Consider the following 16,455-nt stretch of genomic DNA (forward strand, 5'->3'; position numbering starts at 1 on the left):
TTTTTGTTAGTCTCAGTGGATATCAAATGGCTTATCAATGGATGCAAGTTTCTAAACCTCAACTCTCCGTTTCTGTGCTTACCTACTGTGAGCGTGCACTGGATGTGCCTCTTATTTGAAGAGACACTTATGTAGGTCACCAAGACCTGGCATTTTCTGCATACATCTATCTAGATATATAGATATAGATTTTTTTTTTTTTGAGACAGGGTTTCTCTTGCTTTGGAGCCTGTCCTGGAACTAGCTCTTGTAGACCAGCCTGGCCTCACACTTGCAGAGATCCACCTGCCTCTGCTACCCGAGTGCTGGGATGAAAGGCGTGCGCCGCCACCACCCGGCCTATATTTCTGTTTTTGGCCATTCCTAGATGTGTCATTTTGGCACTGTTCTCTGCTCTGTTTATGTCCTAGTTTTGCTGTTTGTCAAGTAGGGCTAATAATAGTACTTGACTGATGGTTTTGAGCCAGTGTAGCTGAGCCACTCAGCAAGATCTGCTGTGTGCAGTAGCCTTCACTTCAATTAGCATTTTCATTTCTTTGCTAACTGGCAGGAAAACCCCAAATGGGAAGGAGTTGTCAATCAGTGTAGATCACTGTGATAGTTAAAATTAATTGAAGGTATATAAAAAAATTAATTGAAGGTATACATTTTGGGGTTTTTTGTTGTTGTGGCTATTTTAATTTGGAAACAGCTTACTGTATTGCCCATTGGCCTAGAACTCACTATGAAGACCATGCTGGCACTGAACTTGAAGTAATCCTCCTGTCTCTGCCTTCCAGATACTAGAGTTACAGGTGTGAGTCACCAGACCTGGCTTAAAGTTCTGCTTTGGTCAACATTTAGGTATCATAGCAACCTAATGATAAAGAAGAATCCAGGTGTTTTTGGTGAGTTGCGACAGGACCTTACTGTATCCCTGGCTGGCCTGGAACTTGCTGTGTAGACCAGGCTGTTGGCTCACTCATATAGATCACCTGCTTCTGCCTCCAAAGTGGTTAAGATGAAAGGTTTATGCCACCAGATCCAGCCTGACTTTTTTTTTTTTAAGCCTACTGACATCAGCAAATTGAAACTTGTGAAAGCTAAGTGAATTCCCAAAGGTTAGGATTTTTTTTTTTTTCGAGACAGGGTTTCTCTGTAGTTTTGGAACTAGCTCTTGTAGACCAGGCTGGTCTTGAACTCACAGAGATTCTCCTGGCTCTGCTTCCTGAGTGCTGGGATGAAAGGCGTGTGCCCCCAGCAGGAATTTCTTAATGATAGACTGAGAATTCTTTTTTGAATTTCATATATGGTGTATTTATGTTTTCATGTGGGTGTGAGAGAGTCACCAAAATTGACTGGCTAGTGAACTGTAGGAATCTGCCTGTTTCCCATTGCCAGCACGGAACCTACCAGCTGGATGTCTGGCTTTTATGTAGATGCTGGGGATCCAAAGTCAGGTTGTCATGCTTGTGAAGCAGGCACTTTATTGACTCGAGCCATTTAACTAACCCCTGAAGGTAGAATTTGAACTTTGTCTTGAAATTCCTGAGACTCAGTTCCACGTGGAACTACTTGTTTTGTGGGTTTGTAATAATTTGCTGAAAGTCTCACATAGAATCAGTGTTGAGCCAGGTCTGCCTGGTATCCAGAAGAACATTTCCTGTCTCATGGTGCCTTCGGTACCTGGAAATGCAGATGAGGTCGTTATGAATGTACATGGCTTGATTGTGGAGATCCAGGGCCCTGGGCTGAACCAAAGAAAGTAGTGGGAAAAGCTGGGCACTGGTGGCACACGCCTTTAATCCCAGCACTCGGGAGGCAGAGGCAGGCAGATCTCTGGGAGTTTGAGATCAGCCTGGTCTACAAGTCTACAAGAGCTAGTTCCAGGCCAGGCACCAAAAGCTACAGAGAAACCCTGTCTCAAAAATAAAAAAAAAAAAGAAAGAAAAAGAAAAAAAGCAGAAAGGGGAAATAACCAACCTGGAAAAATTTGAAACTTTTAGTCAGTAATAATACTTTCAAAGTTTAAACTCCAACAAAGGGAAATATCGTGAAATCAGATGTTACTTTTGATCATAATTACTTTTTTTTGTTGTTTTGCAAGACACAGTTTTTGCTGTAGCTTTGGAGCCTGTCCTGGAACTAGCTCTTGTAGACTAGGATGGCCTCAAACTCACAAGCGATCCTCCTGCCTCTGCCTCCCGAGTGCTAGAATTAAAGGTGTGTGCCACCACCACCTGCTTTATTACAGTTACTTATAATTAGCGCTTATGGTGACAATCTCAAGTAGGAAAAATGTAGATTGCATGATGTGATTAAGTATGATATGTAGAGTATATATGAAAATATGATTTTTTTAAATAGGATTTAGATGTGTTATTAACATGTAATTAGCCTTCTTCCTCCCTGGAATATATCAGTAGATTTATGTAATGTAAATGCTAGTGTGATCTGGCCTCTGAATAGTTTTCAAACAGATAATGAACGCCATTTCTCCTTCTGGTGAAACTTGGCCTTGAGGCAAATGTCAAAGTTGAGTGCTAAAGACACTCAGGAAGAGTTGGAGCATTTTTATGTGGTGACAAGCTCCTGGACCTGACACCTGGGTGTTTTTCCATTCCCAAGATGAAGGACTAAATGGAGTCAACCACCCTGTCCTTTACTTTTTCTTTTCTGTTGTTATTAAGATTTGTTTATTTTATGTTACATTATGAGTAATTTGTCTACATGTGTGTATATGTACCATCTCTATATGGTACCTGCTAAGATCAGAAGATGGTGTTGGATCCACTGGAACTAGAGTTACAGATAGTTTTATGAGCCATCATGTAGATGCTGGGTAGTGAACCTGGGTTCTGGAAGAGCATCCAGTGCTTGTAACCATTAGGCCTTCTCTCCATCCCCACTGTGTTTTTTTCAGTGACAGTCTGGTTATCAACCAAAGAAATAGGACAGTCACAGCCATTTCTTGGTCTTGAAACTCCATTGGGACATTCTTACTTGCATTTCAGTTGAGGCCTGTGATCTTGCCTTTTCGCTGTCCTATCTGACCTGTTCTCTTCTACCAGGCTTCTTGCACCTGGGTGGCCTCCGTACCGCTCTCTACAACTACATCTTTGCCAAGAAGCACCAAGGGAGCTTCATTCTGAGACTGGAGGACACTGATCAGAGCCGACTGGTACCAAGGGCAGCAGAGAACATTGAGGACATGCTGGAGTGGGCAGGTGAGGCTGGCAAGGAAAGAGTCTCTGAGGAGGAACAGGAAGCAGAGAAGAAAGCTGTGGGTCTTCTCTGTGCGTTCAAGGTGGAGAATAAGAACTCAGGGAAAACAGAAATCTGCACAGTCTGGGGTAGTGGATGCTTCCTGTAGAAAAATGATGAGACTCCCTGAAGCCAAGCTCTATGGCTGTTGTGGAATATCTTTTCTTATCCCAGTTGCTTAAGTGCATTCCCTGAGAGGTCAGGGCAGGAAACAGGTTCACGGGGAATGAATGACTAGGCCTGTGGTGAACATGAAGAAGTGGGGTCTTCTGAAAAGGATACTGTGCCTATGAGCACCAGCTCCTGCTCCCATGAGAATGTGACCTCAAATTGTCCAACTTTTAGTTCCAAGAAGAACTAGAAAGCTGAAGTATATAGAATGTTTGTATGTATGTATGTAGATATGTAGATCAGGTTCCTCTATGTAGCCCTGACTGTCCTGGAACTCATTATGTAGACCAGGTTGGCCTTGAAATGAGAGATTTGTCTGCCTCTACCTCCTGAGTGCTGGGATTAAAGTTGACTTTTGCCACGTGCCCAACTGAATGCCCCATTTTTTCCTTTTTTTTAAAGTTCCTTTTTTGTCTTCTCCCTAACTCTTTATCTTAATTTTTATTTTCATTTATTGTGTGTGTGCACTTGTGTGTGTGTCAGAGGACAACTTGCAGGAGTTGGGTCTCTTTCTACAGTGTGGGTTCTAGGGCCTGAACTACAATTTTTAGGCTTTACCGCAAGCGTCTTGACCCTTGCGCCACCTCATTGGCTAATTGTTTTTTTAAATGAACACTGTCCATTGTTAAACCTAGGCTTAAATTTATTTTATTTTTAAACCTCATCATTGTGAGTCGAACAAAATGAGTGCAGTTTTAGGAGTTGATCTTATTGTGGGTAATTTAATACTGAATTTAACTAGGCTTGTTGAAATAAAGAACATATTTTGAGTTTCCTGGATCATCTTGAACTCCTGTGGGTTCCTACTAAAGACAGGCACTAGAGAAAGTTAACACCCTAAGGAAAAATACGAAGACTACTTGAAGCCGGGTGGTGATGATACACACCTTTAATTCCAGCGCTTGGAAGGCAGACTCAAGTGGATCTCTGTAAATTCAAGGCCAGCCTGGTCTACATAGCTAGTTCCAGGACAGCTAGGGCTGTTAATACAGAGAAACCCTGTCTCAAAAAAACAAAACAAAACAAAAGACTACTTGAAGATATATATTCTCACCTCGGATAATTATTCACCAGGCTCTAAATTCCTAAGTAGCAGAAACTCATTTATTTCTAGCTTTTATTAGTGAAATTTTAGTATATATGTAGTTGAGGTTCATTGACTAAAGGAATGTATTAGTCATTAAGATCACTTTGATCCATCTGCTTGCTGCAGCCTTAAAAATTTGAGTATTAGGACTTTACCCACCCAGAATTTTTTTTTAAAACTGTATTGGTGCTCCAGCCCAGGGCCTGTGCGTATTATGCAAGTACTCTACCACTAAATTGTGCCCTGGCCCTGTACTTCATCCTTAACCTGATATTAAGTTGTGATGAGAATTATAGAGAAAGGGCTGGAGAGATGGTTTGTTGGGTAAAGTGCTTGCTGTGTACAGGTGTGAGGACTTGAGATCAGATCCCCGGGGGTTCACTGACCAGGAGTTCTGGCCAGTGAACTCTAGGTTCAGTGAGAGGGCTAGGAGATGATCAGTAGGTAAAAGCACTTTCTAGTTTGGGTTCCAGCACTCTTCTAGCCTCTGTGGGTGCATATGAACATGGTGCACATATGTACATGCAGACAAAACATCCATATACAAAGGGATCAATTATTTAAAATCTTAAAAAATGACGTAGAAAGTCCTTGAAGAAGACACCCAATGTCAGCCTCTGGCCTCTACATGTATATTTGCACCTGCAAAGTTACAGAGAAAGAATAACATGTTGGAAAACTGAGAAAAGGATGTTCTTCTTGATAGGGTTGTTTCTCTGGGCATAGAGTCTTGAATGAATTAAGGGGCTAATTTTGGCTATTTAGAGTAGATGGAATCAGATGCAAAAGTTCTGTGGAAGAGAAGTAGTGTTGGGTGAGGAATGACAAGAATGCCTGTATGGCCCTGTATTGTTTCCCAATCGCTCAGACCTGAATAATCACACAGAAACTATATTAATTACAACACTGCTTGGCCATTGACTCGGGTATATTTCTAGCTAGCTCTTACATGTTGAATTAACCCATCTATTAATTTGTGTATTGCCACAAAGCTGTGGCTTACCTGTACAGGTTCTGGGCATCTGTCTCCTTGGGCAGCTACAAGCATCTCTTTGACCCCACCTACTCTCTCTCTCTATCTCTGTTCTGGTTTCCCGCCTGGCTTTACTCTGTTGCATTGGCCAAAACAACTTCATTCATTAACCAACAAAAGCAACACATATACAGAAGGACATCCTACATCTTGGCCCAAAGACTACAAAAAATCAAAATGAGTTTTAGTGGGGTCCAGCAAATTCACTCAGTAAAACGCAGGCCCATGTGACAACTTCAGCTTGATGGGACTCTTGCTGCTGCAGGTACTGTGTGAAGCTCATATGGAATTGAGGAAAGCTGTTGCTCCTGTCCTCTTTGAGCACCCACTGCCACACTGTTGTGTAAACAGGGCCTGATCACAGCAGTGAAAAGTTACTAAGGCCACATTGATTACTCACACAGATGACCCTGGGTAAGCAAAATGGGACCACAAAATGAAACCAAGTCCTAAATCTGGGAAAGGGACTGGTGAGAATAGAATGAAAAAAAGAAAAAGGAAAGAAGAGACTACTCCTAGGCATGGTGGAGGAGAAAGTTTACTGTAGATAAAAGGGAGACATAGCCAGAGGTAGGGACATCTGGTTGAATCCAGAGCTGATCTAACCCTGAGCCTTGGGGATGGGTTGGGGGTGGCTACCAGGTGCAGCAGCCGGGAGGCCCAAAAGAAAGTAGACAAAAAGACCAGAAAGCCAAAATGGTTGGATTTTATAGGGAAAGGTAGGTAGATGGGGGGAGGAGGAAGAGTAGTTAAGTTGGAAGTTCAGGGTAGGGGCAGGATATGCCAGCCAGGAGGGCCCTGTAACAGGCAGGGACTGAGGGATTCAGGGAGAACCTGGCTGCCAAGTCTGATTTGATATTTAAATAGGCTTTTGCCCCAGGTTTGATACCTAACAGGGATGAAGGGGTGTTATAGGAATGAGAGGGAGATAAGAGTAAAGGGAAAGATAAAAATATACTCTGTACATACACATGTGAAAGTGTCTTGAGAATGAAATTAATAAAAAAGATGGAGATCTTTAAAAAACTAATAATTTTTTTTTAAAGATTTATTTATTTATTGTGTACACAGTGTTCAGTCTCCATGTATGCCTGCAGGCCAGAAGAGGGCACCAGATCTCATTGCAGATGGTTGTGAGCCTCCATGTGGTTGCTGGGAATTGAACTCAGGGCCTCCAGAAGAGCAGTCAGTGCAATTAACCTCTGAGCCATCTCTCCAGCCCCCAAAACTAATAAATTTTGATATGGAAATGATCCACAAATTTACCTCATTCAACCTTGTTCTAGTTTCCCTGTCTTTTTCTTTCTTTCTTTTTTTTCTTGTGGGGACAGTGTCTCATGTCTGGCCTCAAATTCACTGTGTATCCAAAGATGGCCTTGAACTCCTGATCCTAGTGAGTGCTGGAGCTCTAAGGCATACATACCATGCTTATTTCATGCTTATCCTTTCCTAAGGGCCATCAGGGTATTTTGAAAAGTAGAGCAGCAGCTGTCTGCTGTGTTGAAGGAACAGCAGCTGCATTCCCACCCAAATCCTGGCTAGCTTACCCTAAAATAATTACACGGAAACTGTATTCTTTTAAACACTGCCTGGTCCATTAGTCTCAGTCTCTTATTGGCTAATTCTCACATATTGCTTTAACCCATGTTTAGTAATCTGTGTAGCACCACGAGGTGGTGGCTTACCAGGAAAGATCCTAACCTGCGTCTGTCTCAGAGAGGAGAGTCATGGCGACTGCCTCACTTCCCTTCTTCCTCCCAGCATTCTGTTCTGTCTACTCCATCTACCTAATTTTCTGTCCTATCAAAGGCCAAGGCAGTTTCTTTATTAACCAATGAAAGTACCGCATAGACTGATGACCCTCCTCCATCATTTCCCCTTTTTCTGTTTAAACAAAAAAGAAAGGCTTTAACTTTACAAGTACCACATAGACAGATGACCCTCCTCCATCACTGCTGCATGAATGGGTCCCAAAAGTGGGTTGTGGTTCCCTTCCCCCATTAATAGAGTATATCCTAGTTAGTGGGGTTAATATTGTTGTTATGAAACAATGATTTGAAACTACTTGGAGAGGAAGGGGTTTATTTGGCTTATGATTCCCAAGGAAGTCAGTATAGGAACTCAAACAGAGCAGGATTCAGGAGGCAGAAGCTGATGCAGATGCCATGGAGGAATGCTGCTTCCTGACTTGCTCCCCATGGCTATAGAACCCAGGACCACTTGTTTAGGGTGACCTCATCAATATGGACTGGGCACTAATTAAGAAAATGTGCTACAGGCTGCCCTACAATCCTGATTCTGTGGAGGTTCAATTGAGGTTCCTTCCTCTCTGATGACTCCAGTTAAGTGTCAAAGTTGACATAAAACTAGCCAGCACAGAGTATCTTTTATTTATTCTCTGAGAATTCCATATATATATATATATATATATATATATATATATATATATATATATATATATATATAAACAATGTGTCTTGATCATAAGCACACTAACTCCTCCTCCCACTTCCCTAGGAATCCCCAACTCCTTCCTTTCCCCAGGTACCCTCAACACATCCCACTCTCCCTTTTCATGTCCTATCCTTTTTTTCCCCTTTTTAAAGATGGTAGTAGTAGGTTTCTTCTAGAATCTGTGACCTCCAGCCACAGATTCTTGACTAAGTTTACGATAGCAAATATGAGTTGGCCATAAGTATAATCAGATAGAATTGGTTACCTTCAAGATATTAGTGCCACTAGTGCTGAGCCTGTTGTAATGCTGGGCCTGTTGTAATTATAGTTTGTAGGATTTATTATTATACAGTATTCTGCCTGCACGTATGCTTGCATGCCAGATCTCACTATAGATGGTTGTAAGCCATCATGTGGTTGCTGGGAATTGAACTCAGGACCTTTGGAAGAGCAGTCAGTGATCTTAACCTCTGAGCCATCTCTCCAGCTCCTATCCTTTTTTTTTTAGATTTATTTATTATTTTGTTGTATTTTATTATGTATACAACATTCTGCCTCCATGTATGCCCGCACACCAGAAGAGGGCGCTAGATCTCATTACAGATGATTGTGAGCCACCATGTGGTTGCTAGAAATTGAACTCAGGACCTCTGGAAGAGCAGCCAGTGCTCTTAACCATTGAGCCATCTCCCCAGCCCATTCTATCATTTTTTTAGTCGCTATCCCAGTGAGTCCAGGTGGAACTGTCTGTGAGAATGTTAACTTAATCTTCTCCAGACCATCATGGCTGCAGGGAGGTCATGAGTGCAGTGACCGTGCCATGTCTCAAGACAGTGTTTTATAGCCCTCCTCCTCATCTGCTGGCTCCTGGATTAGTTTTGCTCTTCTGAGATGTTCTCTGACCTTGAGGTGGGGAAATGGATGAAAGATGTCCATTTGGAGCTAAGCACTCAGCAGACACTTGTCAGCACTCTGACCAGTTATGTGCTGTTGTAATAAGAGCTGACCATTGCAAAGAGAAGCTTCCCTGAAAAGGTTGAGGGTATAAGCATAAAAATTTAGAAGGCAATTTAACAGCTTATAAAACAGCAATAGTAGGTTCCTCCTGAAGGCCTGTGACCTCATGAACCATGGACTTTTGGCCAGGTTTACAACACCAAGCTTGAATTCCTTCCTGTGAAGCATGCCTCAAACCCAATCCAAAAGGAGTTAGTTATCTCTATGACCTTCATGCTGTTCTTGGCACCACTGGGACACTCTTGCCTGTGGGCCAGTACTGTAGTATGCAGCATTAGCTGCAGGGATGCCATTAATGTGTTTTCTTCCCCAGCAGCCTGCTTTATACCTTCTATGCTATAAAAACCTTAGCAAGGAAGAAGTTTTCAGGTCAGTTCCTGCTTATTAACTGAATGTCCTGCAGCAAAATGTGTTATGCTTTCAGCAATAAGGCTTACCATCTAGTTCTGATGAGGTTGTTTAGTGTAAGTGTATTGTTTGTTTGCTTGTTTATTGTGTGTGTATATGTCTGCATGAGTTTATGTATATCGCATGTGGAAGCCAGAAGAGAGTATCAGATCTCCTGGAACTAGAATTACAGGTAGTTTGTTATGAGCCTCCATATGGAAGCTGGGAACCAAACCTATGTCCTCTGCAAGAGCAGTAAATACTCTTAACTACTGAGCCATCTCTTTGAGCCTCATATGTGTGTGGTTTTTGGTCTTGTTTTGAGGCAGGATTTTGCTATATAGCATAGGCTAGCCTTGAACTTTGACAGTCTTCTTATTTCAGCCTCCCAAGTAATCGGATTGCCAGTTTGAGATACCATGCCTATCGCCCCACGTTCTTTTTTATCAAATGAAGAAATGAAGGTGCTGTGTGAGAGGTAGCTAGGTTATGATAACAGTAATTTTAGCCAGAATATATAGTTCATTTAGCAAGTGCCCGATGATTTGTCCTTAATCTCATTTTGGCTTCTTAGGACCCTTATGAGACACTTACTATTTGCATCTTGTTTTACAAATGAAGAGTTGAAAGTGTTCAAAGTGGACTTGCCCAAGATCTCAGCGCTGTCCACTGGGTTTGAACCAAGGTCCATCTGTGTAGAGTGTGTGTGCTAGCGTTAATGTTACAAGGTGATCTATGTTCTTACTCTACTTTACTAGAAGCTCTTAGTGGGCAGAAGCCCCCTTCGGCAGGCCTTGCATCTCCCCTGCCCTCTACTGGAAATGTTGATATCTGTCTCTCACACATGAGTCCAGAAGCTGGAGTCTAGCCTGTAAGTGTTGGGTTTAATATGCAGCTTTATTGAGACTGTCTTACATACAAGCCTTCAGACTCTATACTCTGTAAGCATATAAACACCAATGCATTTGTTCCCACAATTCTCTACAAAAGGCTGTGAGCTTCATTTTCCAGAGGAGAAAGCTGAGGCTTAAAAAGGATGAATTATTCAAAATAAAGAATGTAGGCTTTGGCCAGGCAGTGGTGGCTCACACCTTTAATACCAGCACTCGGGGGGGCGGGGGGAGCAAACAGGAATCTGTGAGTTCAAGGCCAGCCTGGTCTACAAAGAGTTCTAGGACAGCCAGGACTGTTTCACAAAGAAACCCTATCTCAAAAAACTTTTTTTTAAAAAAAATGTGTGATTTGGTTTGGAGCTAGTGATACCCATATGCCCATATGCCTTGGTTTTTCCTTCCAGATTGTAATGGTGTCAACACTTATTTGGAAGGAAGGCTTAAAGGTTTTGGGAGTGTTGCAGAAAAAACCAGCAAAGCAGACTGCAGAGTGAATGGCACCCTAGTATTTATACATTGTCATCCTTTGTGATTCCTGTCCTGGCCAGTGAATACCAACAGCCAGAAATCCAACTGGGACCGGCTGGATCCTAGCCTTCCTGCCTTCTCTTGAGTCTGGTTACTGGCCTCAATTGGTTTCTCTCTTACCTGGGAAAAGACGGATGGAAAGGATACACAGTAGACAGCCCACCCACATCCCTATGCCCCACCCCCTTGACTAGACTATGTGATCTTTAACCCCTAGTCTCTCAGAAATTGTGGTAGTACTGGCCTCATGGATTATCATAAGGCTTAAAAATTCAATGTGTGTCAAGGCCTGGTGACATGCCTTTAATCCCAGCACTCGAGAAGCAGAGGCAGGTGAAAATCTGTGACTTTGAGGCCAACCTGGTTTACAAAGCAAGTTCCAGGACAGTCAGGGCTACACACAGAGAAACCCTGTTTTGAAAAACACAAACAAACTTCCCACAGGGCAGGAAACCCTGACTGCCCTGGGGGACGAAGAGGGAGGAGGAGGAGGAGTGGAGGGAGTGGGAGGGTGTTGGGAGGGGGGGCGGAAATGGAAACTTTTATAATTTAATAAAATTTACTTAAAAAAAAAAGAAGTAAAAAAAAAAAAGAAAGAAAAACACAAACAAGAAGTTCAATGTGTATGTAAAGCACCCAGATGAATACTTGGAAGGAAAAAAAAGAAAAGCACTATGTGCTTTTCTGGTGTTACTGTGTGATGACAGTTCTCCATCTGTGTTCCAGGCATCCCACCTGATGAAAGTCCCCGTCGAGGTGGTCCTGCCGGGCCCTACACTCAGTCCCAGCGGCTGTCACTGTATGCCCAGGCCACAGAAGCATTGCTGAAGTCTGGAGCTGCCTATCCCTGTTTCTGTTCACCACAGCGGCTGGAGCTCCTGAAGAAGGAAGCTCTGAGGAGCCGGCAGACACCCCGGTGAGATCCCTAGTCCATTTCGGATGCCTCCCCCAGCCTGTGTTTGTAGCATCTCTGATTCTGCAGGTCAGACATTTGGGTAGGGCTTAGCTGGACTCTGGGTCTGGGTGTCTTTGAAAGCTACAGTTGGGCCCAAGTCAAGCATGCAGTTCCCTGGAATTTGTTTGAGGCGATTTGCATCCATCTCCCCAGAGGCTGTTTGCGGGCCGAGGGTCTTACTATATTGTCTGTTGCTCCTCAGGTAGGTTTCCTCTAACCCACTAAACTGCCAAAATACACACAAGGGCTGTCTTTTTCTTTTCTTATTTCCAGAGCTGAGGACCAAACCCCGTTTCTTTTTATCTTTTTGGTAGTGCTTAAAGTTGAACAAATAACTTGGTACATTCTAGGCAAAGATTCCTATAACTCTACTATATCTCAAAACTACACAGATCTGCATAGGACAGCTCACAGCCTGTCAATTAAATACACCTAACCGTGGAAGTGACATCTTACCACTTGTGTTCTTTCACAAGTGTGAAAGTTCAGTGTGAGTTTAACCCATACCTAGAAGGAGGACATTGTAAAGCCTGAATGCCAAGAAGCAGGATCAGTCATTGTGGCTGTAGAGGAAGCTGCTGGTTATACTGCACCTCAAGTGATACTAGTTTTAATAATAATAATAACCTATTATAATGCGTAAAATATTTTCTGGGCTGGAGAGCGTGCTCAGTCGTTAAGAATACTTACTTGGTTATACATGGTGACACACACCTTTAATACTAGTACTTGGGAGGCAGAGGCAAGTAGATCTCTGAGTTTGAAGCTAGCCAGTTCTACATAGTGAATTCAGGGCAGCCAGGGTTATGTAAAGAGAAGCTATCTCAAAACACAAAACAAAAAAATGCTTACTGATCTTGTTGGGGATCCAAGTTCAGTTCTTAGCACCGAGTTCATAACCAATTCTGGAGGAATCTGATTCTTCTGGCCTTTATAAACACCTGTACTCAGCTGGGCAGTGGGCAGATCTCTGTGAGTTCAAGGCCAACCTGGTTTACTCGAGCTAGTTCCAGGACAGGCTCCAAGGCTACAGAGAAGCCCTGTTTTCGAAAAACAAAAATAAATAAATAAAGCTGGGCGGTGGTGGCGCACACCTTTAATCCCAGCACTCGGGAGGCAGAGGCAGGCAGATCTCTGTGAGTTCGAGACCAGCCTGGTCTACAAGAGCTAGTTCCAGGATAAGCTCCAAAGCCACAGAGAAACCCTGTCTCAAAAAAACCAATAAATAAACAAACAAACAAACAAACAAATAAATAATGCCTGTACTCACATGCACGTACCCCACACACATACTAAAATATTAAGTATAATAAAAGTAAGTGAGTGTGACAGCACATGCCTTTAATCCCAGCACTCAAGAGGCAAGAGGTCAACAAATATCTGTGAGTACAAGGCTAGCTTGGTCTACAGAGCAAGTTTAAGGTCAGTAAGGATTTCACAGTGTGACCCTATCTCAAACAAAGAAACAAAAACAAAAAACAAAGAAAAAAACCCATAAAAATCTAAAAAACTTTTCATGTTTAGTACTTATATGGGCGCATGTGGGCAGCACGTTCCACAGTGTGTATATAGAGGTCAAAGGACAGTTTTCCTGAGTTGGTGCTTTCCTGCCATATGGAGATTGAACTTAGGTCATTGGTCTTGGTAGGAGGCACCCTCACGCACTGAGCTATTTCACTAGCTTCATGTTTATTACTTAAGCTACTCCACAAAAAGTACAGAAACATCTCCCTTAACCTTCCCTTTAGCCACTCATTTACCCTCAAGAGGCAGTTGGTACCAGCTGGTGTTCAGTGCCTATGCTGACAAACGGAAGTTCCTGTTACCTTTTCTAGTAAATGGTAGTGTGCAGTATACTACACACCTCTTGTCTTGAGGAAGTTTCTATATCAACCCATAATTTTTTTCTTACCCTTCTATACTATTCCATTTATGACATGGCATGGTGACATTTGCTTGTAATTCCAGCATTCAGGAGGCGGAGGCAAGAAGATCAGCAGTTCAGGGTCATTCTTAGCTATCTTGGAACTTTGAAGCCTTCCTGGACTTTGTGAGACCCTTTTCAAGAAACAAGGGGGCTGGGGAGATGGTTAGCGGTTAAAAGCACTGGCTGCTCTTCCAGAGGTTCTGAGTTCAATTCCCAGCAACCACACGGTGGCTCACAACCATCTGTATTGAGATCTGATGCTCTCTTCTGGCCTGCAGGCATAATGCAGACAGAACACTATATGTATAATAAATAAAAAATATTCTATATGGAAATGCTATGAATTATTTACTCTCTTTCCTGTTAATGAACTTTAAGTCTTTTATGCTTTGTTTTAAAAGCGAGAGTTGTGATGAGAGTGGTGGTTTAAATAAAAGGGAATGATGTCCATAGGTTCATGTGTTTGAATACTTGGTCCCCAGTTGACAGGACTGTTAAAAAAGGATTAGGAAGTGGGACCATGTTGGAGGAAGTGTGTCACTAAGGGTGAACTTTGAGATTTCAAAAGACACTAGCTATTCTCAGTATGCTCTCTCTGCTTCCTGCTTGCTAAGATGTGAACTCTCAGCTGTTTCTGCCGCCATGCCTTTGCTCTGCCATGATGGATTCTAACCCTCTGAAACCATACTCCCAACTTAATGCTTTCTTTTATAAGTTGTCTTGCTCATGGTGTTTGTCACAGCAAAAGCAAAGGAACCAGTACAGTGAGGGAACTTTGAAATATGCCTTTTGCCTCTGTGATATGTATGTAGGATAGTGTCATAGTTTATTTGCTGTGATAAAACACCCTGACAAAAGAAACTTAAGAAGGAAGGATTTCTTCTGGTTCACAGTTTGATTTTCCTTTGTGGCAAGAAAGCCCAGGTAGCAGGGGCTTAAAGCTTCTGTGCACATTATGTCCATAGTGAGTGTGAAGAAAGAATGGATGCTGATGCTCAGCTCCTTTTCATTTTTTTTTTAATTTTTCTTTTCTATTTTTATTTGTGTGTGTGTGTGTGTGTGTGTGTGTGTGTGTGTGTGTGTGTGGTTTGTTTTGCTTTGTTTTCGTTTATTACTGTTGTTTTTCAAGACAGAGTTTTTCTATGTAGCCCTGTCTGTCCTGGAACTAGATCTCTAGATCAGGCTGGCCTCAAACTCACAGAGACCCACCTGTCTCCACCCCCACCCCCACCTCAGGTGCTGAGATTAAAGGCATGTGCCACCATGACCAGCTGTTTGTTTTTAATTGTAAACAGACTATATTCCATTGGTACAAAGAATTGTTTTTAGTTATGGGCACATGATATCATGGGATCTATGAGACATTTGATTGAAGAGTTAGATGTATCCAGAACTGAGTTTGCAAGCTTCACATTTGTGTTTGTTAGGACACTGTTGAATATACACTTAGAAAGTTAAAAGTGATGGACAGAGGCCAGTGAATTGGCTCAGTGAGTGAAGCTGCTTACTGCATATGCCTGGAAACCTGAGTTCTAGCCTAAGAACCCGTGTGAAAGGTGAAACGACAGAACTGGCTCCATAATGCTCTCTTCTGACTTCCACATGTGCACCATGGTATGTGCACTTCATGCACACGCATAATAGTAATAATAATAATAATAATAAATTTTTAAAAACATTTTTTCCAAGACAGAGTTTCCCTATGTAACTCTGACTGTCCTGAAACAAGCTCTTTAGACTCAAGCCTACCTATTTCTCCTCCTGAGTGCTGGCATTGAAGGTGTGTGCCACCACTTTCAGCTACAACTGTGGGGGAAGGGGAGCAAACCAGAGGCCTGGGGAGTTGGCTTAGTAGTTAGGAATTTATACTGCTTTACACAGGACCAGAGTTTAGTTCTCAACACCCATTAGACAGCTCACAACTACCTGCCGCTCCAGCTCCAGGGGCTTCCAGTGGTTCTGGCTTCCACAGGCACTGTGCTTAGGTGTACTTAAACACATAATTTTTTTTGTTGTTGTTTTTTTAGATTTATTTATTTATTATGTATACAGTGTTCTGGGGCACCAGATCTCATATCAGATGGGTGTGAGCCATTGTGTGGTTGCTGGGAACTGAACTCAGGACCTCTGGAAGAGCAGTCAGTGCTCTTAATCTCTGAGCCATCTCTCCAGCCCCCACACATAATTTTTATAATAATTTTTGAAGAAGTAATCAATCAAAAAAAGAGAAGTGAAAGATAAAATAAATTTTTTAAATGACAGCAACAACAGCTCCCTGTACTTTCTCTAGTAGGCGAATCATCTGGGCTTAGGATTACCCTGTAGATTCTTGCTTAGCAGGTCTGAAGTTGGGGTCTGAGTTTTTCATGAGTTCCCAAGTGAAGCTGATGCTGGTAGTCATGCCTACTTTGAATAAGGAGGATGTGAGCTACATCGACCTTATTTTTGCATCTTGTGGCAAATCTGGTGATGGTTACTCCACGCTAAGAGGAACAGCCTTGAGATAACTCTGGGGTGACCTCTCTGACTGTTACCCCACCTGCTGACAGCCTTGCCATCTCTCCCTTAATTGTATGTGGAGTTAATAGTTCCAATCTGGCTTCTCAGAGGGTGGCATCCACAGAATACTCCTGGGAGGAATAAAAGGAGGGATTTTCTCCCCTTATAAGTACGTCTTAACCTCATTGGAAAGAAATAACTTTCCCAGGACCCTAGCCCTTCCTTACCTACCAAGTGTTGTTTTCTTTGATTTTCAATGAA

General features: G+C 42.5%; 1 protein-coding gene across 1 annotated transcript in view; it reads left to right on the top strand.

The window, feature by feature from the left end:
- Positions 1-16,455, top strand: part of Ears2 (glutamyl-tRNA synthetase 2, mitochondrial) — a 29,723-nt gene that overhangs the window by 1,159 nt on the left and 12,109 nt on the right. The window contains exons 2-3 of the mRNA XM_048460466.3: positions 3,051-3,206; positions 11,540-11,729. Of these exons, the coding sequence (XP_048316423.3) occupies positions 3,051-3,206; positions 11,540-11,729 (346 nt within the window). The remainder of the gene's footprint in view (positions 1-3,050; positions 3,207-11,539; positions 11,730-16,455) is intronic.

This window comes from Myodes glareolus, chromosome 7 (genome assembly GCF_982192425.1).
Source record: "Myodes glareolus chromosome 7, mMyoGla1.1, whole genome shotgun sequence".
Lineage (NCBI taxonomy): Eukaryota > Metazoa > Chordata > Mammalia > Rodentia > Cricetidae > Myodes > Myodes glareolus.